Source organism: Sceloporus occidentalis, unplaced genomic scaffold, assembly GCF_023333645.1.
Source record: "Sceloporus occidentalis isolate IW3139 unplaced genomic scaffold, rSceOcc1.0.p SCAF_130, whole genome shotgun sequence".
Classification (NCBI taxonomy): Eukaryota; Metazoa; Chordata; class Lepidosauria; order Squamata; family Phrynosomatidae; genus Sceloporus; species Sceloporus occidentalis.
The window spans coordinates 1,443,713-1,460,884 of NW_028317110.1; the positions used below are offsets into that span (position 1 = coordinate 1,443,713).

General features: G+C 39.3%; 1 protein-coding gene across 2 annotated transcripts in view; it reads right to left on the bottom strand.

Annotated features, from left to right (window-relative positions):
* Positions 1–2,895: 2,895 nt before the first annotated feature.
* The window catches only part of LOC149281562 (protein HID1-like), a 43,219-nt gene continuing 28,942 nt past the window's right edge, over positions 2,896–17,172 (bottom strand). Inside the window, exons 9-19 of one of the 2 annotated variants that reach the window (XM_089499179.1) lie at positions 9,943–10,083; positions 9,757–9,847; positions 7,954–8,105; positions 7,711–7,789; positions 7,217–7,381; positions 6,820–7,047; positions 6,294–6,439; positions 6,058–6,108; positions 5,812–5,903; positions 5,215–5,373; positions 2,896–2,959 (exon numbers count right to left, since the gene is read on the bottom strand). In XM_089499179.1, coding sequence (XP_089355305.1) covers positions 2,896–2,959; positions 5,215–5,373; positions 5,812–5,903; positions 6,058–6,108; positions 6,294–6,439; positions 6,820–7,047; positions 7,217–7,381; positions 7,711–7,789; positions 7,954–8,105; positions 9,757–9,847; positions 9,943–10,083 — 1,368 coding nt within the window. Of the gene's footprint in view, positions 2,960–5,214; positions 5,374–5,811; positions 5,904–6,057; positions 6,130–6,293; positions 6,440–6,819; positions 7,048–7,216; positions 7,382–7,710; positions 7,790–7,953; positions 8,106–9,756; positions 9,848–9,942; positions 10,084–17,172 lie in introns of both variants that reach the window. The other variant, XM_089499178.1, reaches the window with a different exon arrangement.

Here is a 17,172-nt window from a genome sequence, read left to right on the forward strand (position 1 = left end):
TGTGTTTTTCTAATATTTTATTGCTAAAAGTTCAATTTACTAGACTATCACTAAGTAAAACAAAAATGTTTTACGGTTACAACCTCTACTCTAGACTATCACAAAAGACATCTTTAAATATAATGCATGGCTGCCGTCAATTAAACAGCTCTAGCTGCCTGGGATGTTAAAATATGCCAACAAAACTATATTATCTTTAGAAACTACACCCCCAGCTGCAGCAAATGAGGTCTTATTTGTATTTGTATCACAAATCTGACGTGCACAACAAATAAGTGAATAAAAAAAAATAAAAGCAACAAGTTCATTTATGTCTTGCGCACTCCAGTCTTGTGTTAATACATGCAGCCCCTCATTTGATGCGCCAAGGGGTGTAGTTTCTGCAAATGTAAACTTTAGGTACCGTAATTTAACTTCCCAGCTGTCTAGAGCTGTCTAATTGTAGACATCACCCCTAAATGCTTTAAGAAAACTCTTTAACAAGATTTTCAAATCAGTCATATCTGAAGTTAAAGTGGTCTAGACATCTGGGAAGCTAAATTAGGGTACATAAAGTACACATTTCAAGAACCTACACCCCTTGGAGCTTCAAATGAGAGGCTACATGTATTTCTAGGACAAAAGTTGAGTGCACAAATAATGATGGAATATGTCGCTTTGGCTAGAAAATGTGTTTTTCTAACCATAGCGACATGTTCGTTTGTGTCTTGCGCACTCCAGGTTTGTACTAGAAACACATGCAGCCCCTCATTTGATGTGCCAAGGGGTGTAGTTTTTGCAAATGTGTACTTTCTGTGTCATAATTTAACTTCCCACCATGTGAGCAGTAATGCCACGTCAAGGCTTCAACCCTAACTACTGACCATTCACATCTCCATATTTCATGTCCCCACTGGCTTCCACAAATTGGTGGGACACCCCTGAAGATGTGCTGGCCACTGCATCTGTTACAGCACCCCATACACCCTTCCTTCTGCCACGGGAACTGACAGTTTGAAACTGTCTACGGCCACGATGTGGTCTACATCCTTAGCAGTGAAAGGGTTAAAAGCCCTACTTGTGCTGAAAACCCCCCAATATATGTGGGGGGGGTGCACAAAATGAGTTACTGGGCAATCAGAGTTAAATAAAGTCATAGCAGAAGCACAAAAACTGCTCTGGTCATTTAGTGCAAACATGGTAAAACAAAAAACGGTCCTGAAGGGGTTAATGGGACATTTAAATGTCAAAGCCCAGACCTCAATTCAATTGAGAATGTGTGGTATGGCTTAAAGATTGCTGTAAACCTGCAGAACCCATCCTGGCAAAAATCCCAGGAGCTAGATGTACCAAGCTTATAGATATGTACCCCAAGAGACTTGCAGCTGTAATAGCTGAAAAAAGTGGCTCTACAAAGTATTGAGTATTGGGGGGGGGTTTAATAGTTATGCATGCTCAAGCTTTCTTTTTTTTGTTATATTTCTTGTTTGTTTCACTATGAAAATATTTAGCAAATTGAAAGGGGTAGCCACGTTGTGTAAATCAAATGATACAAACCCCCAACAAATCCACTTTAACCCCTTAACGGTGGTGTGCAAATGACCTGGCACTTCATGGCATTAAACAAGCTTAGAAAGCGATCTAAGATTAAACGTTGTTGCTGTAATGCCCCGATGTCAAGTTTCCTAGAGGGTCTCTCCAGAAATGGTTTTCAAATAGCAAAACGCTGCTTGTACTTACTGCCCTATTACTTGCAGAAAAAAAAAACCATAAAAACATTGGGTATTTCTAAACAAATAATAGAATCTATTTAGCATTTTTCTTCATCACTTTATTATTTTTTTTTATAGGACATTAGATGGTATCTGAAGAAAGCCCTTCTTGTCCTGAAAAAACAACATATAACTTGTGTGGGTACACTAAATGGGAGAGGAGAAAATTACAGCTAAACACGAGCACTGCAAAAGTGTTAAAACAGCCTTGGTCACAAAGGGTACAAAATAAAAAATCAGCCTGGTCCTTAAGGGGTTAATTCCAAGTTGTAATGCAACAAAGTAGGAAAAGTGCCAAGGGAAAGGGGGAATACTTTTGTAAGGCACACACGAGATCTATGTCTGCATTTAAATGCCACAGATAATTAGCATAATCAGTATAATATATTTAGAACAGAGACTGGCTAGATTAAGAAACTTTGCTCCCCTCCTATCACACCTTTTATGCAATAAAGATAAAAATAAGAACATGAGATTATAAACATCTTGGTCACTAGCAAACAGTGTAAAGGCTTATAAAAACAGCTGTGTCCACATATAAATAATAATAAAGGACAGTGTCTTGGTACAGATTGTCAGGAATGAGAAAAGAAAAAAAACATAACATGCTGCATTTTCAGCTGTGTCCTATTGATCACTGGATTTGGAGACATAACTATGCTTTTCAGAAATAATAAAATATTGGTAGAAGGGGGTGGTTTAATTGAGTTCTCTTCAGGGTTAAAACATATGTGTGCATTTGCATTCAGGAACATGTACACCACTATATAAATATACATTTGCATGTATATAAAATGACAAAGCTCTTAGTCAAGATAACCAGTGTAATCTTTCAACATACAGACTTGATAGATCAACAAACTTTGCTCACTTTGTATAACAATGGTCATTAACCCCACTTACACACTTAATAATTGGTTAGACATATTTCATAGCAACTTTAATAGCTTACATCTGATTTCACAAGAGGGTGGAAAAAGGAAACACACAATCAAAATGACCAACACAGAAATCCACCCCGTCATAGAAACAAACATTATGTTGGACTAAGCATCCAGGGATGGAGCTGGGTTGAGATCTAAGGAGTGTATGTGTGCACAGTGACACAAGATGTCTGGCACATATTACATGAATGATGTTAGGGCTAAACCCGCTGGATTTCAAACAATTTCACATCCGTGTCATACCAAACAGGAGGATCCATGTTCCTATAAGAAAAACATAAAAGTAATTTAAAACAAGATCATTTTCAAGACATAATTCACACACAGTTTTACTTTACCTGGACTCTTACTTGCCAAGGCTTTTCATACTAAGTGAGTGCTAGTCAAATATTTTTTATAGAACATTTCTGAGTTGCTGGGAGTTGAGACCTTATTTATTCCGTAGGGACTTGGCTGTGGAAATCCACGTTGATAAAAAGCTAACATGCGAATTCCCACCTATTCCCACAGACTCAAGTCTGGACTTTAGTGGATATAATGCAAGCTTAGTCACCTACTTGTTTTTAAATTGGCAAGCCAGCCTTTTCTGAATAAATACACTACAAATGATCTTACACCAAACTGACGCAATTCATTTTCTATTTTCACATGAATTTCACTGAAGATACCGTTATACAATGATTTTGTTTAGTGGACAGTTTACAAACATTATATTGCTCCAATTAGTCCACTCTTTATTTTCTTACATCATCACCCTTATTTTACTCTCACACCATAAGCCGTTCTATTACATCATTCTAGTGCACTTCCATGCACACACTGCTTCATTCCATGGAGACATAGACTGCCATGTATACACTCTATATTAACAATAAAGACTTGGATGGATTGTCACATCCAATGCCAAATATGGTAGATGAAAAGAAGAGGACCTTGAATATTTTTTATTTTTACGTTTGGACAGAGAATGGGTGTAACGCTTCAAACCCCAAACTAGGATTATTTATTGTAATATTTTGTATTTTCCATTGTTTCCATTTCTATGTGTATCCAAATTGACTTCATTTCTATTCTGTGTTTTTTACTTTTGTAATCCCTTCACTTCTATTGTGTATGTGCCATCATCAAATGTGTAAGGTGATTAGTCTGGTGCCGGTGTTGTCTGCATAATTCTTTGCTAGTATGTTATATGTTAATTATATTAATCCTTTCCGGTTTCCTGTCTAAATAAACTCCCTTACCCCTGCTAAAATGGTTCTATAAACCATGCTCAGTCCCAATAACGTGTTCTCTTGCATCCTGATTGGTGTGTTGTGACTGCTGGCAGGGTTCTTTGGGAGACCCGTTTTCCTTGGAGGAGCACCTTTACTCCAAGAACAAGACTGGCTACCCATCTTGTAGCTGGCTTTTGCTATAAGGAACACAGCAACGATGGTTCTGGTAGACCCCCTGGCTCCCGTTACAATGGGGAAGAAAAACAGTGAGGAGGAGGAGGTATGGTGCAATAATGGCACAGTGGCAAACAAGTGGACTACTAGGGGGGAAGAGTAGATGGGACAGAAATGTGGGAACAGTAAAGACACTGGTGAGAAACCGGACCAAAAGCTAACTTTGGGGAGATAATCAGCAAAATGAAGACAACAAAAAGATGGAAGAGATTGACTTGGGGCAGGTACAGGGAGGGATAGTTATGACAGAGAATAGGAGAGAGAAGTATATGGATTAGGAGGAAGGCTGGGCAAGACATGGAAGAAAGAAAATTATAAAATACCAGTGAAGGTGAAAGAAACTGAGGGAGGTAGAATGTAAGGAAGTTTTACTTTACAGAGATTGTGTTAGAGAAGTGAAACATTCTTACAGCAGAATTGGTAAAGATTAATACGGCAGTAAACTTTAACGTTCAAACAAGAAAATGCATAAGAAAACCTCTCAAAGTAAAGTAAAGTTTACACAATCATTAAGGGTTTAAGTGGAACAACTGTTCTTCCGTCAGTGTACATGCCCACAGTTGGATCCAACAGTGAGGTAAATAGTTTCCCCCCCCGCCACGTATTAGCGAAAGAGACACGAATTGTGGTAGTAAGCAGCATCATGCAAGGGGTTCCATCAGAGGATGTCATTGTCCCGTTTGTTCTGTGATCCAGATGAGAGGGGTAATGCTGGCATAGCAATAAGGAGCATAAAACATACAAGAAGCTCAATTGTGGTCCATGTACATTCTATCAGTTTCTGTACAAACCAGATTTACAGAACTGGGACTACATTGGAAACTCATAAAAGGAGCACAGACAGGATCGTGTATAACCGTCAATGCTGCATAAAGTTCTTGTTAATCTAGGTAACACATTAGAAATTACAAGTAAAACATGTCAAAAAGCCATAGGTGGTATCCCCAAATCTTTAAATCAGTGCAGCCTGATGGGCCATTGTCCCCCTTGCCAGCCGTTCTCTGTTTTGTAGTCACAAACACACAAGATGAATATGTTTAATATTCTTTCTTGACCACTAAGCTTTCTCACCTTAAGTAGATAACTCCCCACATGTATGTGCGGAACCACATGGCAGTGCCGGCATTGGCCTGGTATTTACGGATTAAAATAGGATGCGGGACAGGTAGCAGACCCACTAATGTTCCATGCTGCAGGAATTTCAGGATCTCAGATTCATCCGTCAATCCCCTGTAATATAATTAGTCATTCATGTTCCATATGTGCAGTACATACAGTTAAAAACCTATAGTATATGCATGCATTTACAATACATTTCTCTAACATCACATACATGAATTAATAAATATAATATGAAACATAAAACAGATTTTGAATAATTAAGAGTTTTGCATAGATATAAACACTAAGCGAGCAAGTACATTTGTACTTTTTGCACATAGTATTTTCTTCTAATTTACTAGCCTATGTAAATGTTCTCCCTGTACATGTATATATATATATATATATATACAATGTATATGCCCTATACAGGTAGGCAAAACACACAAGCAAATGCATTGTATAAGGAGTATTCAGTAGACACACCAATCTAACCATAAACAGTCTATTGCATTCACTAAATTCTTAAAAAATAAAATCACCGCCAAGTACTTGACTAATTCTTACTTATCAATGCAGATCTTCTCCACCTGGGGCACCAAGACTTGTAGTAACCGCATTATTGTTTGAAGTGGCAGCTTTACCTTCCAAGACATGACCTGTGGAGAGAAAAACAATTGTAGACAATAAGCATGCTGTTTACTGTATACCTAACCTAGGATTACATCTTTATTAATCTACAATCTCTACATCATCCTCCACCTTGGCCCCTTTATCACCAGTCAACTTGGTTATGTGACCGCTCATTCTCACCCAGTCTGTAGTTGGATTCCATTGCGATGACGAGTTAGAGAAGCGTCTGCTCTGCCTACTTTCAGAAACATCCTGCAGAAGACAATCACAAAGGTTAAGAACATGTAAAATCAGCCAAATGCCACCAAAAAGCTAAAATATTTTGCTAAATGATAAATGTTTTGGTTACAAAAATGTATTAGAAATACCATGTCACAAATGCTACAAAGAAATACGGAAAGGGGCAATTACTTAACCAAATTATATATTTGTTGCTGGGAAATTTTCGCACAACTTACCTCTAGATGGCTAACCTCTTTAGGGGAATGGGTGATATCTGGATCCACAGCTCGCAAAGTACCATCCTCAGAAACTTGTGATTTCTCAGTCAGCTTCTCTATAGCTGCAGGTACAAGAAATAAATAATTCTATACAGTGGGCCTGCCAATCTTTAACTTCACCTTGCTAGTGCTACAGTTATGGAGGTTATATACACATACTAGCATAAAGCAGAAGTAAAAACAACAAATAACAGTTAAAGAAGCAAATCGTTAAACAACAATGCAAACCTAGTACACAATGAATTTTAAAAACAAGACATAGAAATCATATACAGTGTGTCAAAAGGCAACTGAATCCTTGTGATATATAAGCTAAACATGCATATGAGATGGTAACAGATAATATGCAATATGATGAGAAAGGATTTACAGGAATATTTGTGTTTACATACAGGATATCCAAAATAAAGAAGCAGATGCTCAGCACTCCATTGCTTCTTACCTGGAGTGGCTATTAGGCTGGTCTTGAGTGTGCCTGGCTCTGCTGGCGCAGCAGGACGTGAGCCTTCCATAGATGCCCCATCTTGAGAGTTTGTGCGTGAAATTGGCTCTGATGGTTTTTTCTTTCGCTGGAGGGCACGCTGTATGGAAGAATTATCTGAAGGGAGGTTCGCCAACTGATGAAACACATTACGCTTGCGAATAATGGCATACACCAGACTAGAATTACCTGTGAAAATAGGTTGAGAGGAAGTGGTGGGTTCCCAGGAAAAAAGCAAGCTGAAGGTGTGTAGAGGAGGTAAGATAATGATGGGACGAGGAAAGGTAAATTATTACAAAGGTAGCTGCCAGCTTTAAGGGATTGAAAGGGGAATAATACTTTACTTGGGGAAACTCACCATCAAATTGGTACTGGATAATGTTGTTGAAAACTTCAAGCAAAAAGAAGACTAGATGATGGTTCTGTGGAGAGGAGAAAAGGAACCAAGGGCTGGAAAAAGCTTCAAGCAGGTGAAGGAGCTTGTTAGAGGCCACCATGGAAAGGGACTTCAGGTATGGTGACACTGCAAGAATACAGAATTATAGTAAACTACAGAAAAAGGGATATAGAACACTATAGAGACTGCTTCATATTACAAAAAAAGCCAATGCCTAACTGCACGAGGGGTATAAAAGGTCTGTATAAAAAAAAAATCTGAAAACAATAAGGCGATCATAGCCATACTCTTGTCACCACAAGACAGAACATGCCATCTGTACTAATCTAGCATGTACACATATCAGAATTGCAACAAGGAATTTTTTTTTCTTTCAGTATTCAGAAGGAAGTAGACCCCAATGCAGATTTATGTAACATCATACTATCCCACCACTATTTTTCCCATGCTGGTACCATTAACCACGATGGTGAGGAGACAGTCATACAGAGGCTGCAAACGCTGATGTCCGCTAGTAATAATCTTGTGAAACACCTAGGAATAGACAAGGAACACACAGTGAAATACAAGGATCTGGTGAAAATAATAAATATAAATGTATCATTCATATGGCATAACTTTGTACACAAGCTCTCTGTAGTTCTGCTAAAACAATACATATTTGTTCCCTGAGCCTAGCTAAGAGGGAGCACACTCACCACAATAAGAAGATCAGCGTGAGTGCCTGTAAACACTGGGATATCCATTGGAACTCGCACTGAATAGGGTTTGTTCAAACGGACGCCAAAATTCCTCTCTCCACTAAGCAGCAGAAGGATAAAAACTCCAATGTGCATGAGACCTACACGGGCTGTAAGACCAAACAAAAATGAAAATATTGGTAAAGTGAGCTTAAAAGGTGGAAAATAAAGTGGTTTGAATAGTGACCAAAAAGTTACAAGAATTACAGCGAAAGAAAAATTATTTGAGCCCCTGCTGATTTTAAATGTTTGCCCACTGACAAAGACATGAACAGTCTATAATTTTAATGGTAGTATTTAATGGTTTTTTTGAACAGTGAGAGAAAATAACAAAAAAATAATCACGCATTTCAAATAAATTATAAATTGATTTGCATAAGTATTTAATCAGCAAGATGTCTGGCTCCCAGGAGTCTTTTATACAGGTAAGGAGCTGAGATTAGGAGCACTCTCTTAAAAGGGAATGCTCCTAATCTCAGCTCATTACCTGTATAAAAGACACCTGTGCACAAAAGCAATCAATCAGATTCCAAACTCTCTACCATGGCCAAGGATGTCAGGGACAAGACTGTACACCTACACAAGGCTGGAATGGGCTACAAGACCATCACCAAGCAGCTTGGTGAGAAGGTGACAACAGTTGGTGCAATTATTTGCAAATGGAAGAAACCCAAAATAACTGTCAATCTCCCTCGGTCTGGGGCTCCATGGAATATCTCACATTGTGATGTTTCAATGATCATGAGAACGGTGAGGAATCAGCCCAGAACTACATGGGAGGATCTTGTCAATGATCTCAAGGCAGCTGAGACCATAGTCACCAAGAAAGCAACTGGTAACATACTAAGCCGTGAATTCCTGCAGCGCCCGCAAGGCCCCCCTGCTCAAGAAAGCACATGCACAGGCCCATCTGAAGTGTGCCAATGAACATCTGAATGATTCAGGGGAGAACTGGGTGAAAGTGTTGTGATCAGATGAGACCAAAATCGAGCTATTTGGCATCAACTCAACTCCCAGTGTTTGGAGGAGAGGGGATGCTGCCTATGACCCCAAGAACACCATCCCCATCATCAAACATGGAGGTGGAAACATTATGCTTTGGGGTGTTTTTCTGCTAAGAGGACAAGCATCAAAGGGACGATGGATGGAGCCATGTACCGTCAAACCTTGGGTGAGAACCTCCTTCACTCAGCCAGGGCATTGAAAATGGGTCGTGGATGGGTATTCCAGCATGACAATGACCCAAAAAACACGGCCAAGGCAACAAAGGAGTGGCTCAAGAAGGAGCACATTAGGGCCCTGGAGTGGCCTAGCCAGTCTCCAGACCTTAATTACATAGAAAATCTGTGCAGGGAGCTGAAGGTTTAAATTGCCAAATGTCAGCCTCGAAACTTTAATGACTTGGAGAGGATCTGCAAAGAGGAGTGGGACAAAATCTCTCCTGAGATGTGTGCAAACTTGGTGGCCAACTACAAGAAATGTCTGACCTCTGTGATTGCCAACAAGGGCTGTTCCGCCAAGTACTAAGTGATGTTTTGCAAAGGGGTCAAATACTTATTTCACGGAGTAAAATGCGAATCAATTTAGAACTTATTTGAAATGTGTTATTCTGGATATTTTGTTGTTATTCTGTCTCTCACTGTTCCAATAAACCTACCATTAAAATGATAGACTGACCATATCTTTGTCAGTGGGCAAACATGCAAAATCAGCAGGGGATGAAATATTTTTTTCCTTCAATGTAGGTTTGTGGAAACTTACACTGATCCGCACGTGCATCATTCAGGAAATACAGTATTGGGACCAGCACATCCAGGACATCACTGCTCTTCAAGACAAAGAATAGGAACTTCTACAAGATTGGGGAGGCAAACAACGTTATGGAATGAGAGGTCACCCGTGTGTGCGTAGATAGTTATAACTGTGACTACCCAGAAATCCACTGACCTTGTTGAAGTCACATAATTTCCAAAACAAGACCAGCAATTCTTGGTGAAACTGAATTTTTTTTGTAGAATTCGGCAAGTATGTTTGAGTAAGGGGATTAAGCATTAGCCGTGCCAGACCTTTCAGGATAAACTGGAAGTCCTGGGGGATAATCACAAATATCAGCGAACGCATACACAATCTGAACATGGCCACAAAGAGATCAGAAAAACAAACTGTGTTAATTTCACCTGATACATTGGTTTGTAAGTGTCAATTTTTTAATACATCCTTCATGTCCTACATTTCTTTTTTACCCTCCCCACTACTAATTCATTTAAAACTTTGTTTATTGTACTAAACTTTGCTTCTTCATCATTAAATTAAATAGTTAATTCAGCATGTAATGCATTATTCAGAACGGTACTGGAATGCTATGCTCTTTTAACTCATGAAGAGATAGAGATCTCCTTTGTACAAGAAACTCATTGGAAGCAAGAGGATCATAGTTTATGGAGGTTCCATAACTTTAATTGTATATATTCATCTTGTCTACATGGGATGAAACATGGGTTTCATTAATAATTTCAGCAAAGATTACATTTCAAATATATTCATCACAAAAAGGATGAGGTACGCAGGTCCTTGATACTGATCTCTAAAAAAGGAAAAAAGCGAGCCGTGTGGTATCAAAAGGGTGTGCTGCTAGAAGTTCCTTGCCAGTGTGGCAATATTCACACAAAACTACTAGAAAAAACGTAAATGGTCTGAACCACTGCACTGAAAAAAAGTGAAAGAATGTGGAAAAAATGTGTAAAAGCTTTAAATGTAAAATCGTGTGTGTATTCCCCATTTACCTTAAAGATATATGCTCCTTAAACATGTATATAAATACCTTAAATATCTGTATATTTCTTTAGCTAATCTGGAAAGAAATAATAAAAATAACCCACTAGACCTAGTAGTAATGACATGTATTCTAAAAAAAACTTGATCTGACCAGAGTGATGATGAATGGCAATTGTAATAAATTAAAAGAGGAGAGTTAAAATGATACTATTTATTGGCTAACACGAGTTTAATTGCAAACTTCCAAGTTGATAGGTCCCTTACTCAGACAACACAGAATAAACACAGAGGTATTGGAGAATTTCATCAGCAGTAAATTAGCTGGACTAACAGAGATCTGATAGATACAGTTCCATCAGAGCATCTTTGATCAGTTTACTACCTGGTTAGAAGGGCCATAAAACCATTTGAAACATGCCAGATACATAAGGTGTCAAATGTTAGCAGGAATAGGCTGGTTGTAGTAATTTATACATACATTCGACCAAATGCTTAGTCTTCTAACGGATCAATAAACTATGGTACATTCACAGAACTTCTTATTTCATCTAGATCATCCTTTCATGGACAAACATACAAAAATGTTAACTGTTAATTTAATGCTTGCGTTTAAAATATGTTTGTCAAGACTTGAGACTCTTGGATCGAAATAAAAACACAAATAGATCATCAATCTATCTCTGAAAAATATTTCTACGATAACAACTCAGTTGGTCTAAAACTATATACAAAAGTATGGATACCTTGGGAATCAAATGTTAAATTGCTATTCTGATCTTTGCTTCTGAGTATGAACCTACATAATTAGACCTATATCCACCCCCTCACTTATAGTCCATAAGTCTAAGATCAATTTTATTATGGCTTGACGACAACTCTTTTTGGTACGTTGTGTGAATGATTGATTGACTTTTATACATCTTAATTGCAATGTTAAACTTGTCTCTGCCTAGCGTCTTATATTTATTTATTGTACATTAACATACTAATAAAAAAACTTTACTGTACTAGAATGCTTACTCCCTCATTTCTCAGGTGACGTGTCATCTGGTGATGAAACTAGAAACACCACCCTCTCAGTAAACATTACATCTAAGCCTCTGAACCTCTAGTTTCTAAATTATGACCTCTTGTTTACACCTCCTTTAAAAACTTTGTTAAAGCCTTTATGTATTTAAATGTTTCTGTTATACACGATACGGACAAAAGTATTTTGACCATTTCACCAACAGGGGCTTTGATGACAATGCATTCTAAATACACAGACATTAATTTGAAGCTGGTCCCCCTTTTGCAGTGATACCAGCTTCCACTTTTCTGGGAACTGCATCACCCCGCATTATGAGTGTCCCAAAAATAAATTTTAATGAGAACAAGGCCAGTCTTTTGGTTAGTGGCGCCTGGGTGCACTATTTCTTTGGTGCCCCACCCCATAACAACACTATACACACACACACACATGGACTCTGGCACTATACATACTCATTCTAACACTACACCACAGTACACAAACACCACTCCCCATTCCCCCCTGTTACCTCATGAAAAAAAAAAGTAAATATGGGTGTTGGGACTATTTTTGGTTGCCTTGCTGCCCCTCCCCAAAGATCCAACAATGGCCTTGGGGCGGCAAATTGCTGTCCCTATCAAAGCGCTGCCTGGATTATACCATATACATTAACAAATATATTAATTTACTTTATATGTAAAATGATGCCATCTTGTGTACGATTACTATCTCTCCTAACATAGCAATAACTTATAAAGCAATATTAGATGCAACAGCTTGAGAGCATTAGGTGCCAAGGATTTTTAACATACAAGTATTCCACTATTTTATGTTTGGTGTTGGGATCATTGTTGGCGTTGGGATCATTGTATATATGTACAGTGGGGCAAAAAAGTATTTAGTCAGCCACCAATTGTGCAAGTTCTCCAACTTACAAAGATGAGAGAGGCCTGTAATTTGCACCATAGGTATACTTCAACTATGAGAGACAGAATGAGACAACAAAGTCCATAAATCACATTGTCTGATTTTTAAAGAATTTATTTGCAAATTATGGTGGAAAATAAGTATTTGGTCAATAACAAAAGTTCATATCAATACTTTGTTATATACCCTTTGTTGGCAATGACAGAGGTCAAACGTTGTCTGTAAGTCACAAGGTTTTCACACACTGTTGCTGGTATTTTGGACCATTCCTCCATGCAGATCTCCTCTAGAGCAGTGATGTTTTGGGGCTGTCGCTGGGCAACACGGACTTTCAACTCCCTCCAAAGGTTTTCTATGGGGTTGAGATCTGGAGACTGGGTAGGCCACTCCAGGACCTTGAAATGCTTCTTACAAAGCCACTCCTTCGTTGCCCGGGCGGTGTGTTTGGGATCATTGTCATGCTGAAAGACCCAGCCACGTTTCATCTTCAATGCCCTTGATGATGGAAGGAGGTTTTCACTCAAAATCTCACGATACATGGCCCCATTCATTCTTTCCTTTACACAGATCAGTCGTCCTGGCCCCTTTGCAGAAAAACAGCCCCAAAGCATGATGTTTCCACCCCCATGCTTCACCGTAGGTATGGTGTTCTTTGGATGCAACTCTGCATTCTTTCTACTCCAAAAACGACGAGTTGAGTTTCTACCAAAAAGTTCTACCTTGGTTTCATCTGACCATATGACATTCGCCCAATCCTCTTCTGGATCATCCAAATTGCTCTCTAGCAAACTTCAGGTGGGCCCGGACATGTACTGGCTTAAGCAGGGGAACACGTCTGGCACTGCATGATTTGAGTCCCTGGCGGTGTAGCCTTTGTTACTTTGGTCCCAGCTTTCTGCAGGTCATTCACTAGGTCCCCCCGTGTGGTTCTGGGATTTTTGCTCACCGTTCTTGTGATCATTTTGACACCATGGGGTGAGATCTTGCGTGGAGCCCCAGATCGAGGGAGATTATCAGTGGTCCTGTATGTCTTCCATTTTCGAATAATTGCTCCCACAGTTGATTTCTTCACACCAAGCTGCTTGCCTATTGCAGATTCAGTCTTCCCAGCCTGGTGCAGGTCTACATTTTTGTTTCCGGTGTCCTTCGACAGCTTTTGGTCTTGGCCATAGTTGGGTTTGTAGTGTGACTGTTGTGTGAGGTTGTGGACAGGTGTCTTTTATACTGATAACAAGTTCAAACAGGTGCCATTAATACAGGTAATGAGTGGATGACAGAGGAGACTCTTAAAGAAGATGTTACAGGTCTGTGAGAGCCAGATATCTTGCTTGTTTGTAGGTGACCAAATACTTATTTTACCGAGGAATTTACCAATGAATTCATTAGAAATCCTACAATGTGATTTCCTGTATTCTTTCCCCCCATTCTGTCTCTCATAGTTGAAGTGTACCTATGGTGAAAATTACAGGCCTCTCTCATCTTTTTAAGTGGGAGAACTTGCACAATTGGTGACTAAATACTTTTTTGCCCCACTGTATGTTATATTGCTCACCCTATATTATTTATGTTTACTGACTCTGATTGTAACAGCGCTACGGAATCTGATGGCGCTATGTTAATGTAACGTAATGCCTCCAGCTATACAACTCACCTTCCTTTTTGACATTTGTTGTATAGCCAACTTTAAGACACCTTAATCACTTACTATGTACTATATCCTTTACACACTATGTAAACCAGAATCATTGATTTTCTTGCCATAGGAAAAGGTCAGTACTGAAGATATGTGTTATATTACATCTTGGTATTGATTTATTCTGCCATTTACAAATGATGGTTTACACTACACATAGAATAAGTAATTTATTATAAATTATCACTCAAGATTGAACAATATTTCCAGATCAATAGTTAAATTAATTGAGATTAACTACATAGTTCATCCATTATCTTCAAGCAGGAATATAGATTTTTTAAATTATGATCAAAGATAACGATGTATAAAAACAGTGGCTCTGTAACATTTAACATTTAAAAGAAGGCTATTATTGCTTTGGAGAGGAGGGCGATTAAGATGAATAATATGGTATGTTACTTACATAAATTAATAAAGAAAAAAAACTTCTCCTGGTAGGCTAAGTATCAACAGTGGAGGCACTAGAGTATATGATCCAAGGGCCACTACTCTCCATGCTAATCCTACTGGACCTTTCTGCTGCTTTTGACAAGGTGGACCACCCTCTTCTCCTTCAAAAGCTTTATGATCTTGGCCTCCGTGATACTGTTCTCTCATGGCTCACTTCCTACCTCTCTGATTGTACCTTCAGTGTCTCTGTCTCCAATAACACTTCCCCCCTCCCCTCCCTCTCTCAGTTGGGGTACCCCAAGGCTCAGTTGTAGGACCCCTTCTGTTCTCTCTTTACACATCCTCCCTTGGCAAACTGATCTCATCCTTTGGCTTTCAATACCACCTATACGCTGATGACACCCAGATCTATCTATCCTCCCCTGATCTCTCTCCCTCGGTCTTAGATCGTGTAACTAACTACCTTGCATCTGTCTCTACCTGGATGTTTCTTGAAACTCAACCTCTCCAAAACTGAACTCCTCATCTTCCCTCCCTCCAATGCTAAGATTCCCCCATCTATCTCCCTCAATGTTAATGGTGCCATCATCTCCCCGTCTACTCATGCACGCTGTCTTGGTGTCACCCTTGACTCCAACCTTTCATTCACACCCCATATTCAGTCTGTCTCTAAAAAATGTTGCCTTCATCTTAAAAACATTGTCCGCATCCGTCCCTTCCTAACACAGCATGCCACTAAGGCTCTCGTCCATGCCCTGATTATCTCCCGTCTTGACTACCGTAACTCTGTCTTAGCCGCTCTCCCTCTTAACCGTCTCACCCCTCTACAATCCACTATGAATGCTGCTGCCAGACTTATCTTCCTCTCACATCGCTTTACTAACGTTTCTCCCCTCTGTCAGTCTCTTCACTGGCTGCCTGTGCGCTTCAGGATTCATTTCAAAATCCTCACTCTTACTTTCAAAGCCCTTCACGGCGGTTCCCTTCCCTACATCTCCTCTCTCATCTCTAAATACACTCCTAACCGGTCTCTCTGCTCATCCACTGATCTCCTTCTATCCTCTCCTCTGATTTCTAGCTCTCATGCCCGCTTACACGATTTCTCAAGGGCTGCCCCAATCCTCTGGAATGCCCTCCCCCGGCCTATCCGTCTCTCCCCCTGCCTTTATTCCTTCAAAAAATCCCTCAAAACCCACTTCTTTAAGGATGCTTACAACATAGCACACTAACGCCCTCCCATACTCCCATATTCCTTTAGCTTACCCTTTCTAGTTCTTCTCCTGCAATACTTTTACTAGCGTGGCTGGTCTATCCCTAACAACGGCACTTTTACCTATTGTGTAAACCCTACACACACTAGACTGTAAGCTCGTTTAAGCAGGGCTCTCCTCACCTGTTGTCTCTGTTAGTCAATTTGTTATGTTACATACTACCCATTGTACAGCGCTACGGAATTTGATGGCGCTATATAAAACAATAAATAATAATAAATAATAATATATGATACATTTAGTGATCTGCCACAATGCCTGTTTTACAGCATACCCATGTTCTGTTTATACATACAAATTACAACTGAATTAGTAAAATATTTAATATACCCTAATATCCATCTCCTGGTTTCTAGAAGAGTGGTACATCAGGCGATAGAAGATTTGGATTCCAAGAGAGACTTGTCCAAAGTGGATGCTTTAGATGTACACAGCACTAAGCAGTTGCTTAAACGGCATGATGGGCCATGTCTGGCCCCTCCCCGGGGCGTCAACATCCGCCATACATTGTATGGCGGCGGACGTTTTAAAAGCGTTTAGGAGGCGATCAACGATCACCTCCTAAACTTCAATGATGTCGCTGGAATGCCTCGATCAGGAGGCATCCAGCGACACCAAATACTTACCCCAGAGCGGGCTGTGACCGCTCCGGAGAGCGGTCACAGCCGCAGCTGCGCGCAGTCTTCGCCATCCGCAAGATGGCGGCGGCCCGGGAAAAAAAATAATAAAGTCTCCAGACCCTCTAGAGAACTCTGGCTCCACTTGCCGGTTGAATACAGGTACTGCATTCAACCATACAAGTCAATGGAGCCCAGCTTTCTAATCACTATGTGATTAGTAAAATATTTTAAAAAAAATAAAAAAAAATAAAAAATAAAAAAAGGAAAAAAAGGAAAGAAAAGAAAAAGCTTAAAAAAAAAATATGGTTTAAAAATTATTTAAAAATTTAAAAATTATTATGCTTTAGAGGAACTATCCAGTTCCAGCAAAATGTAAAAAAAAAAAAAAAAAGTCCAAAAAGAGTAAAATAAATAAAAAAATTAAGTTTATTATTATGAGCAAGTGCTAAAATTAGCGCTGTATCTTCCCAAAAATCCTGACGTGGAAAA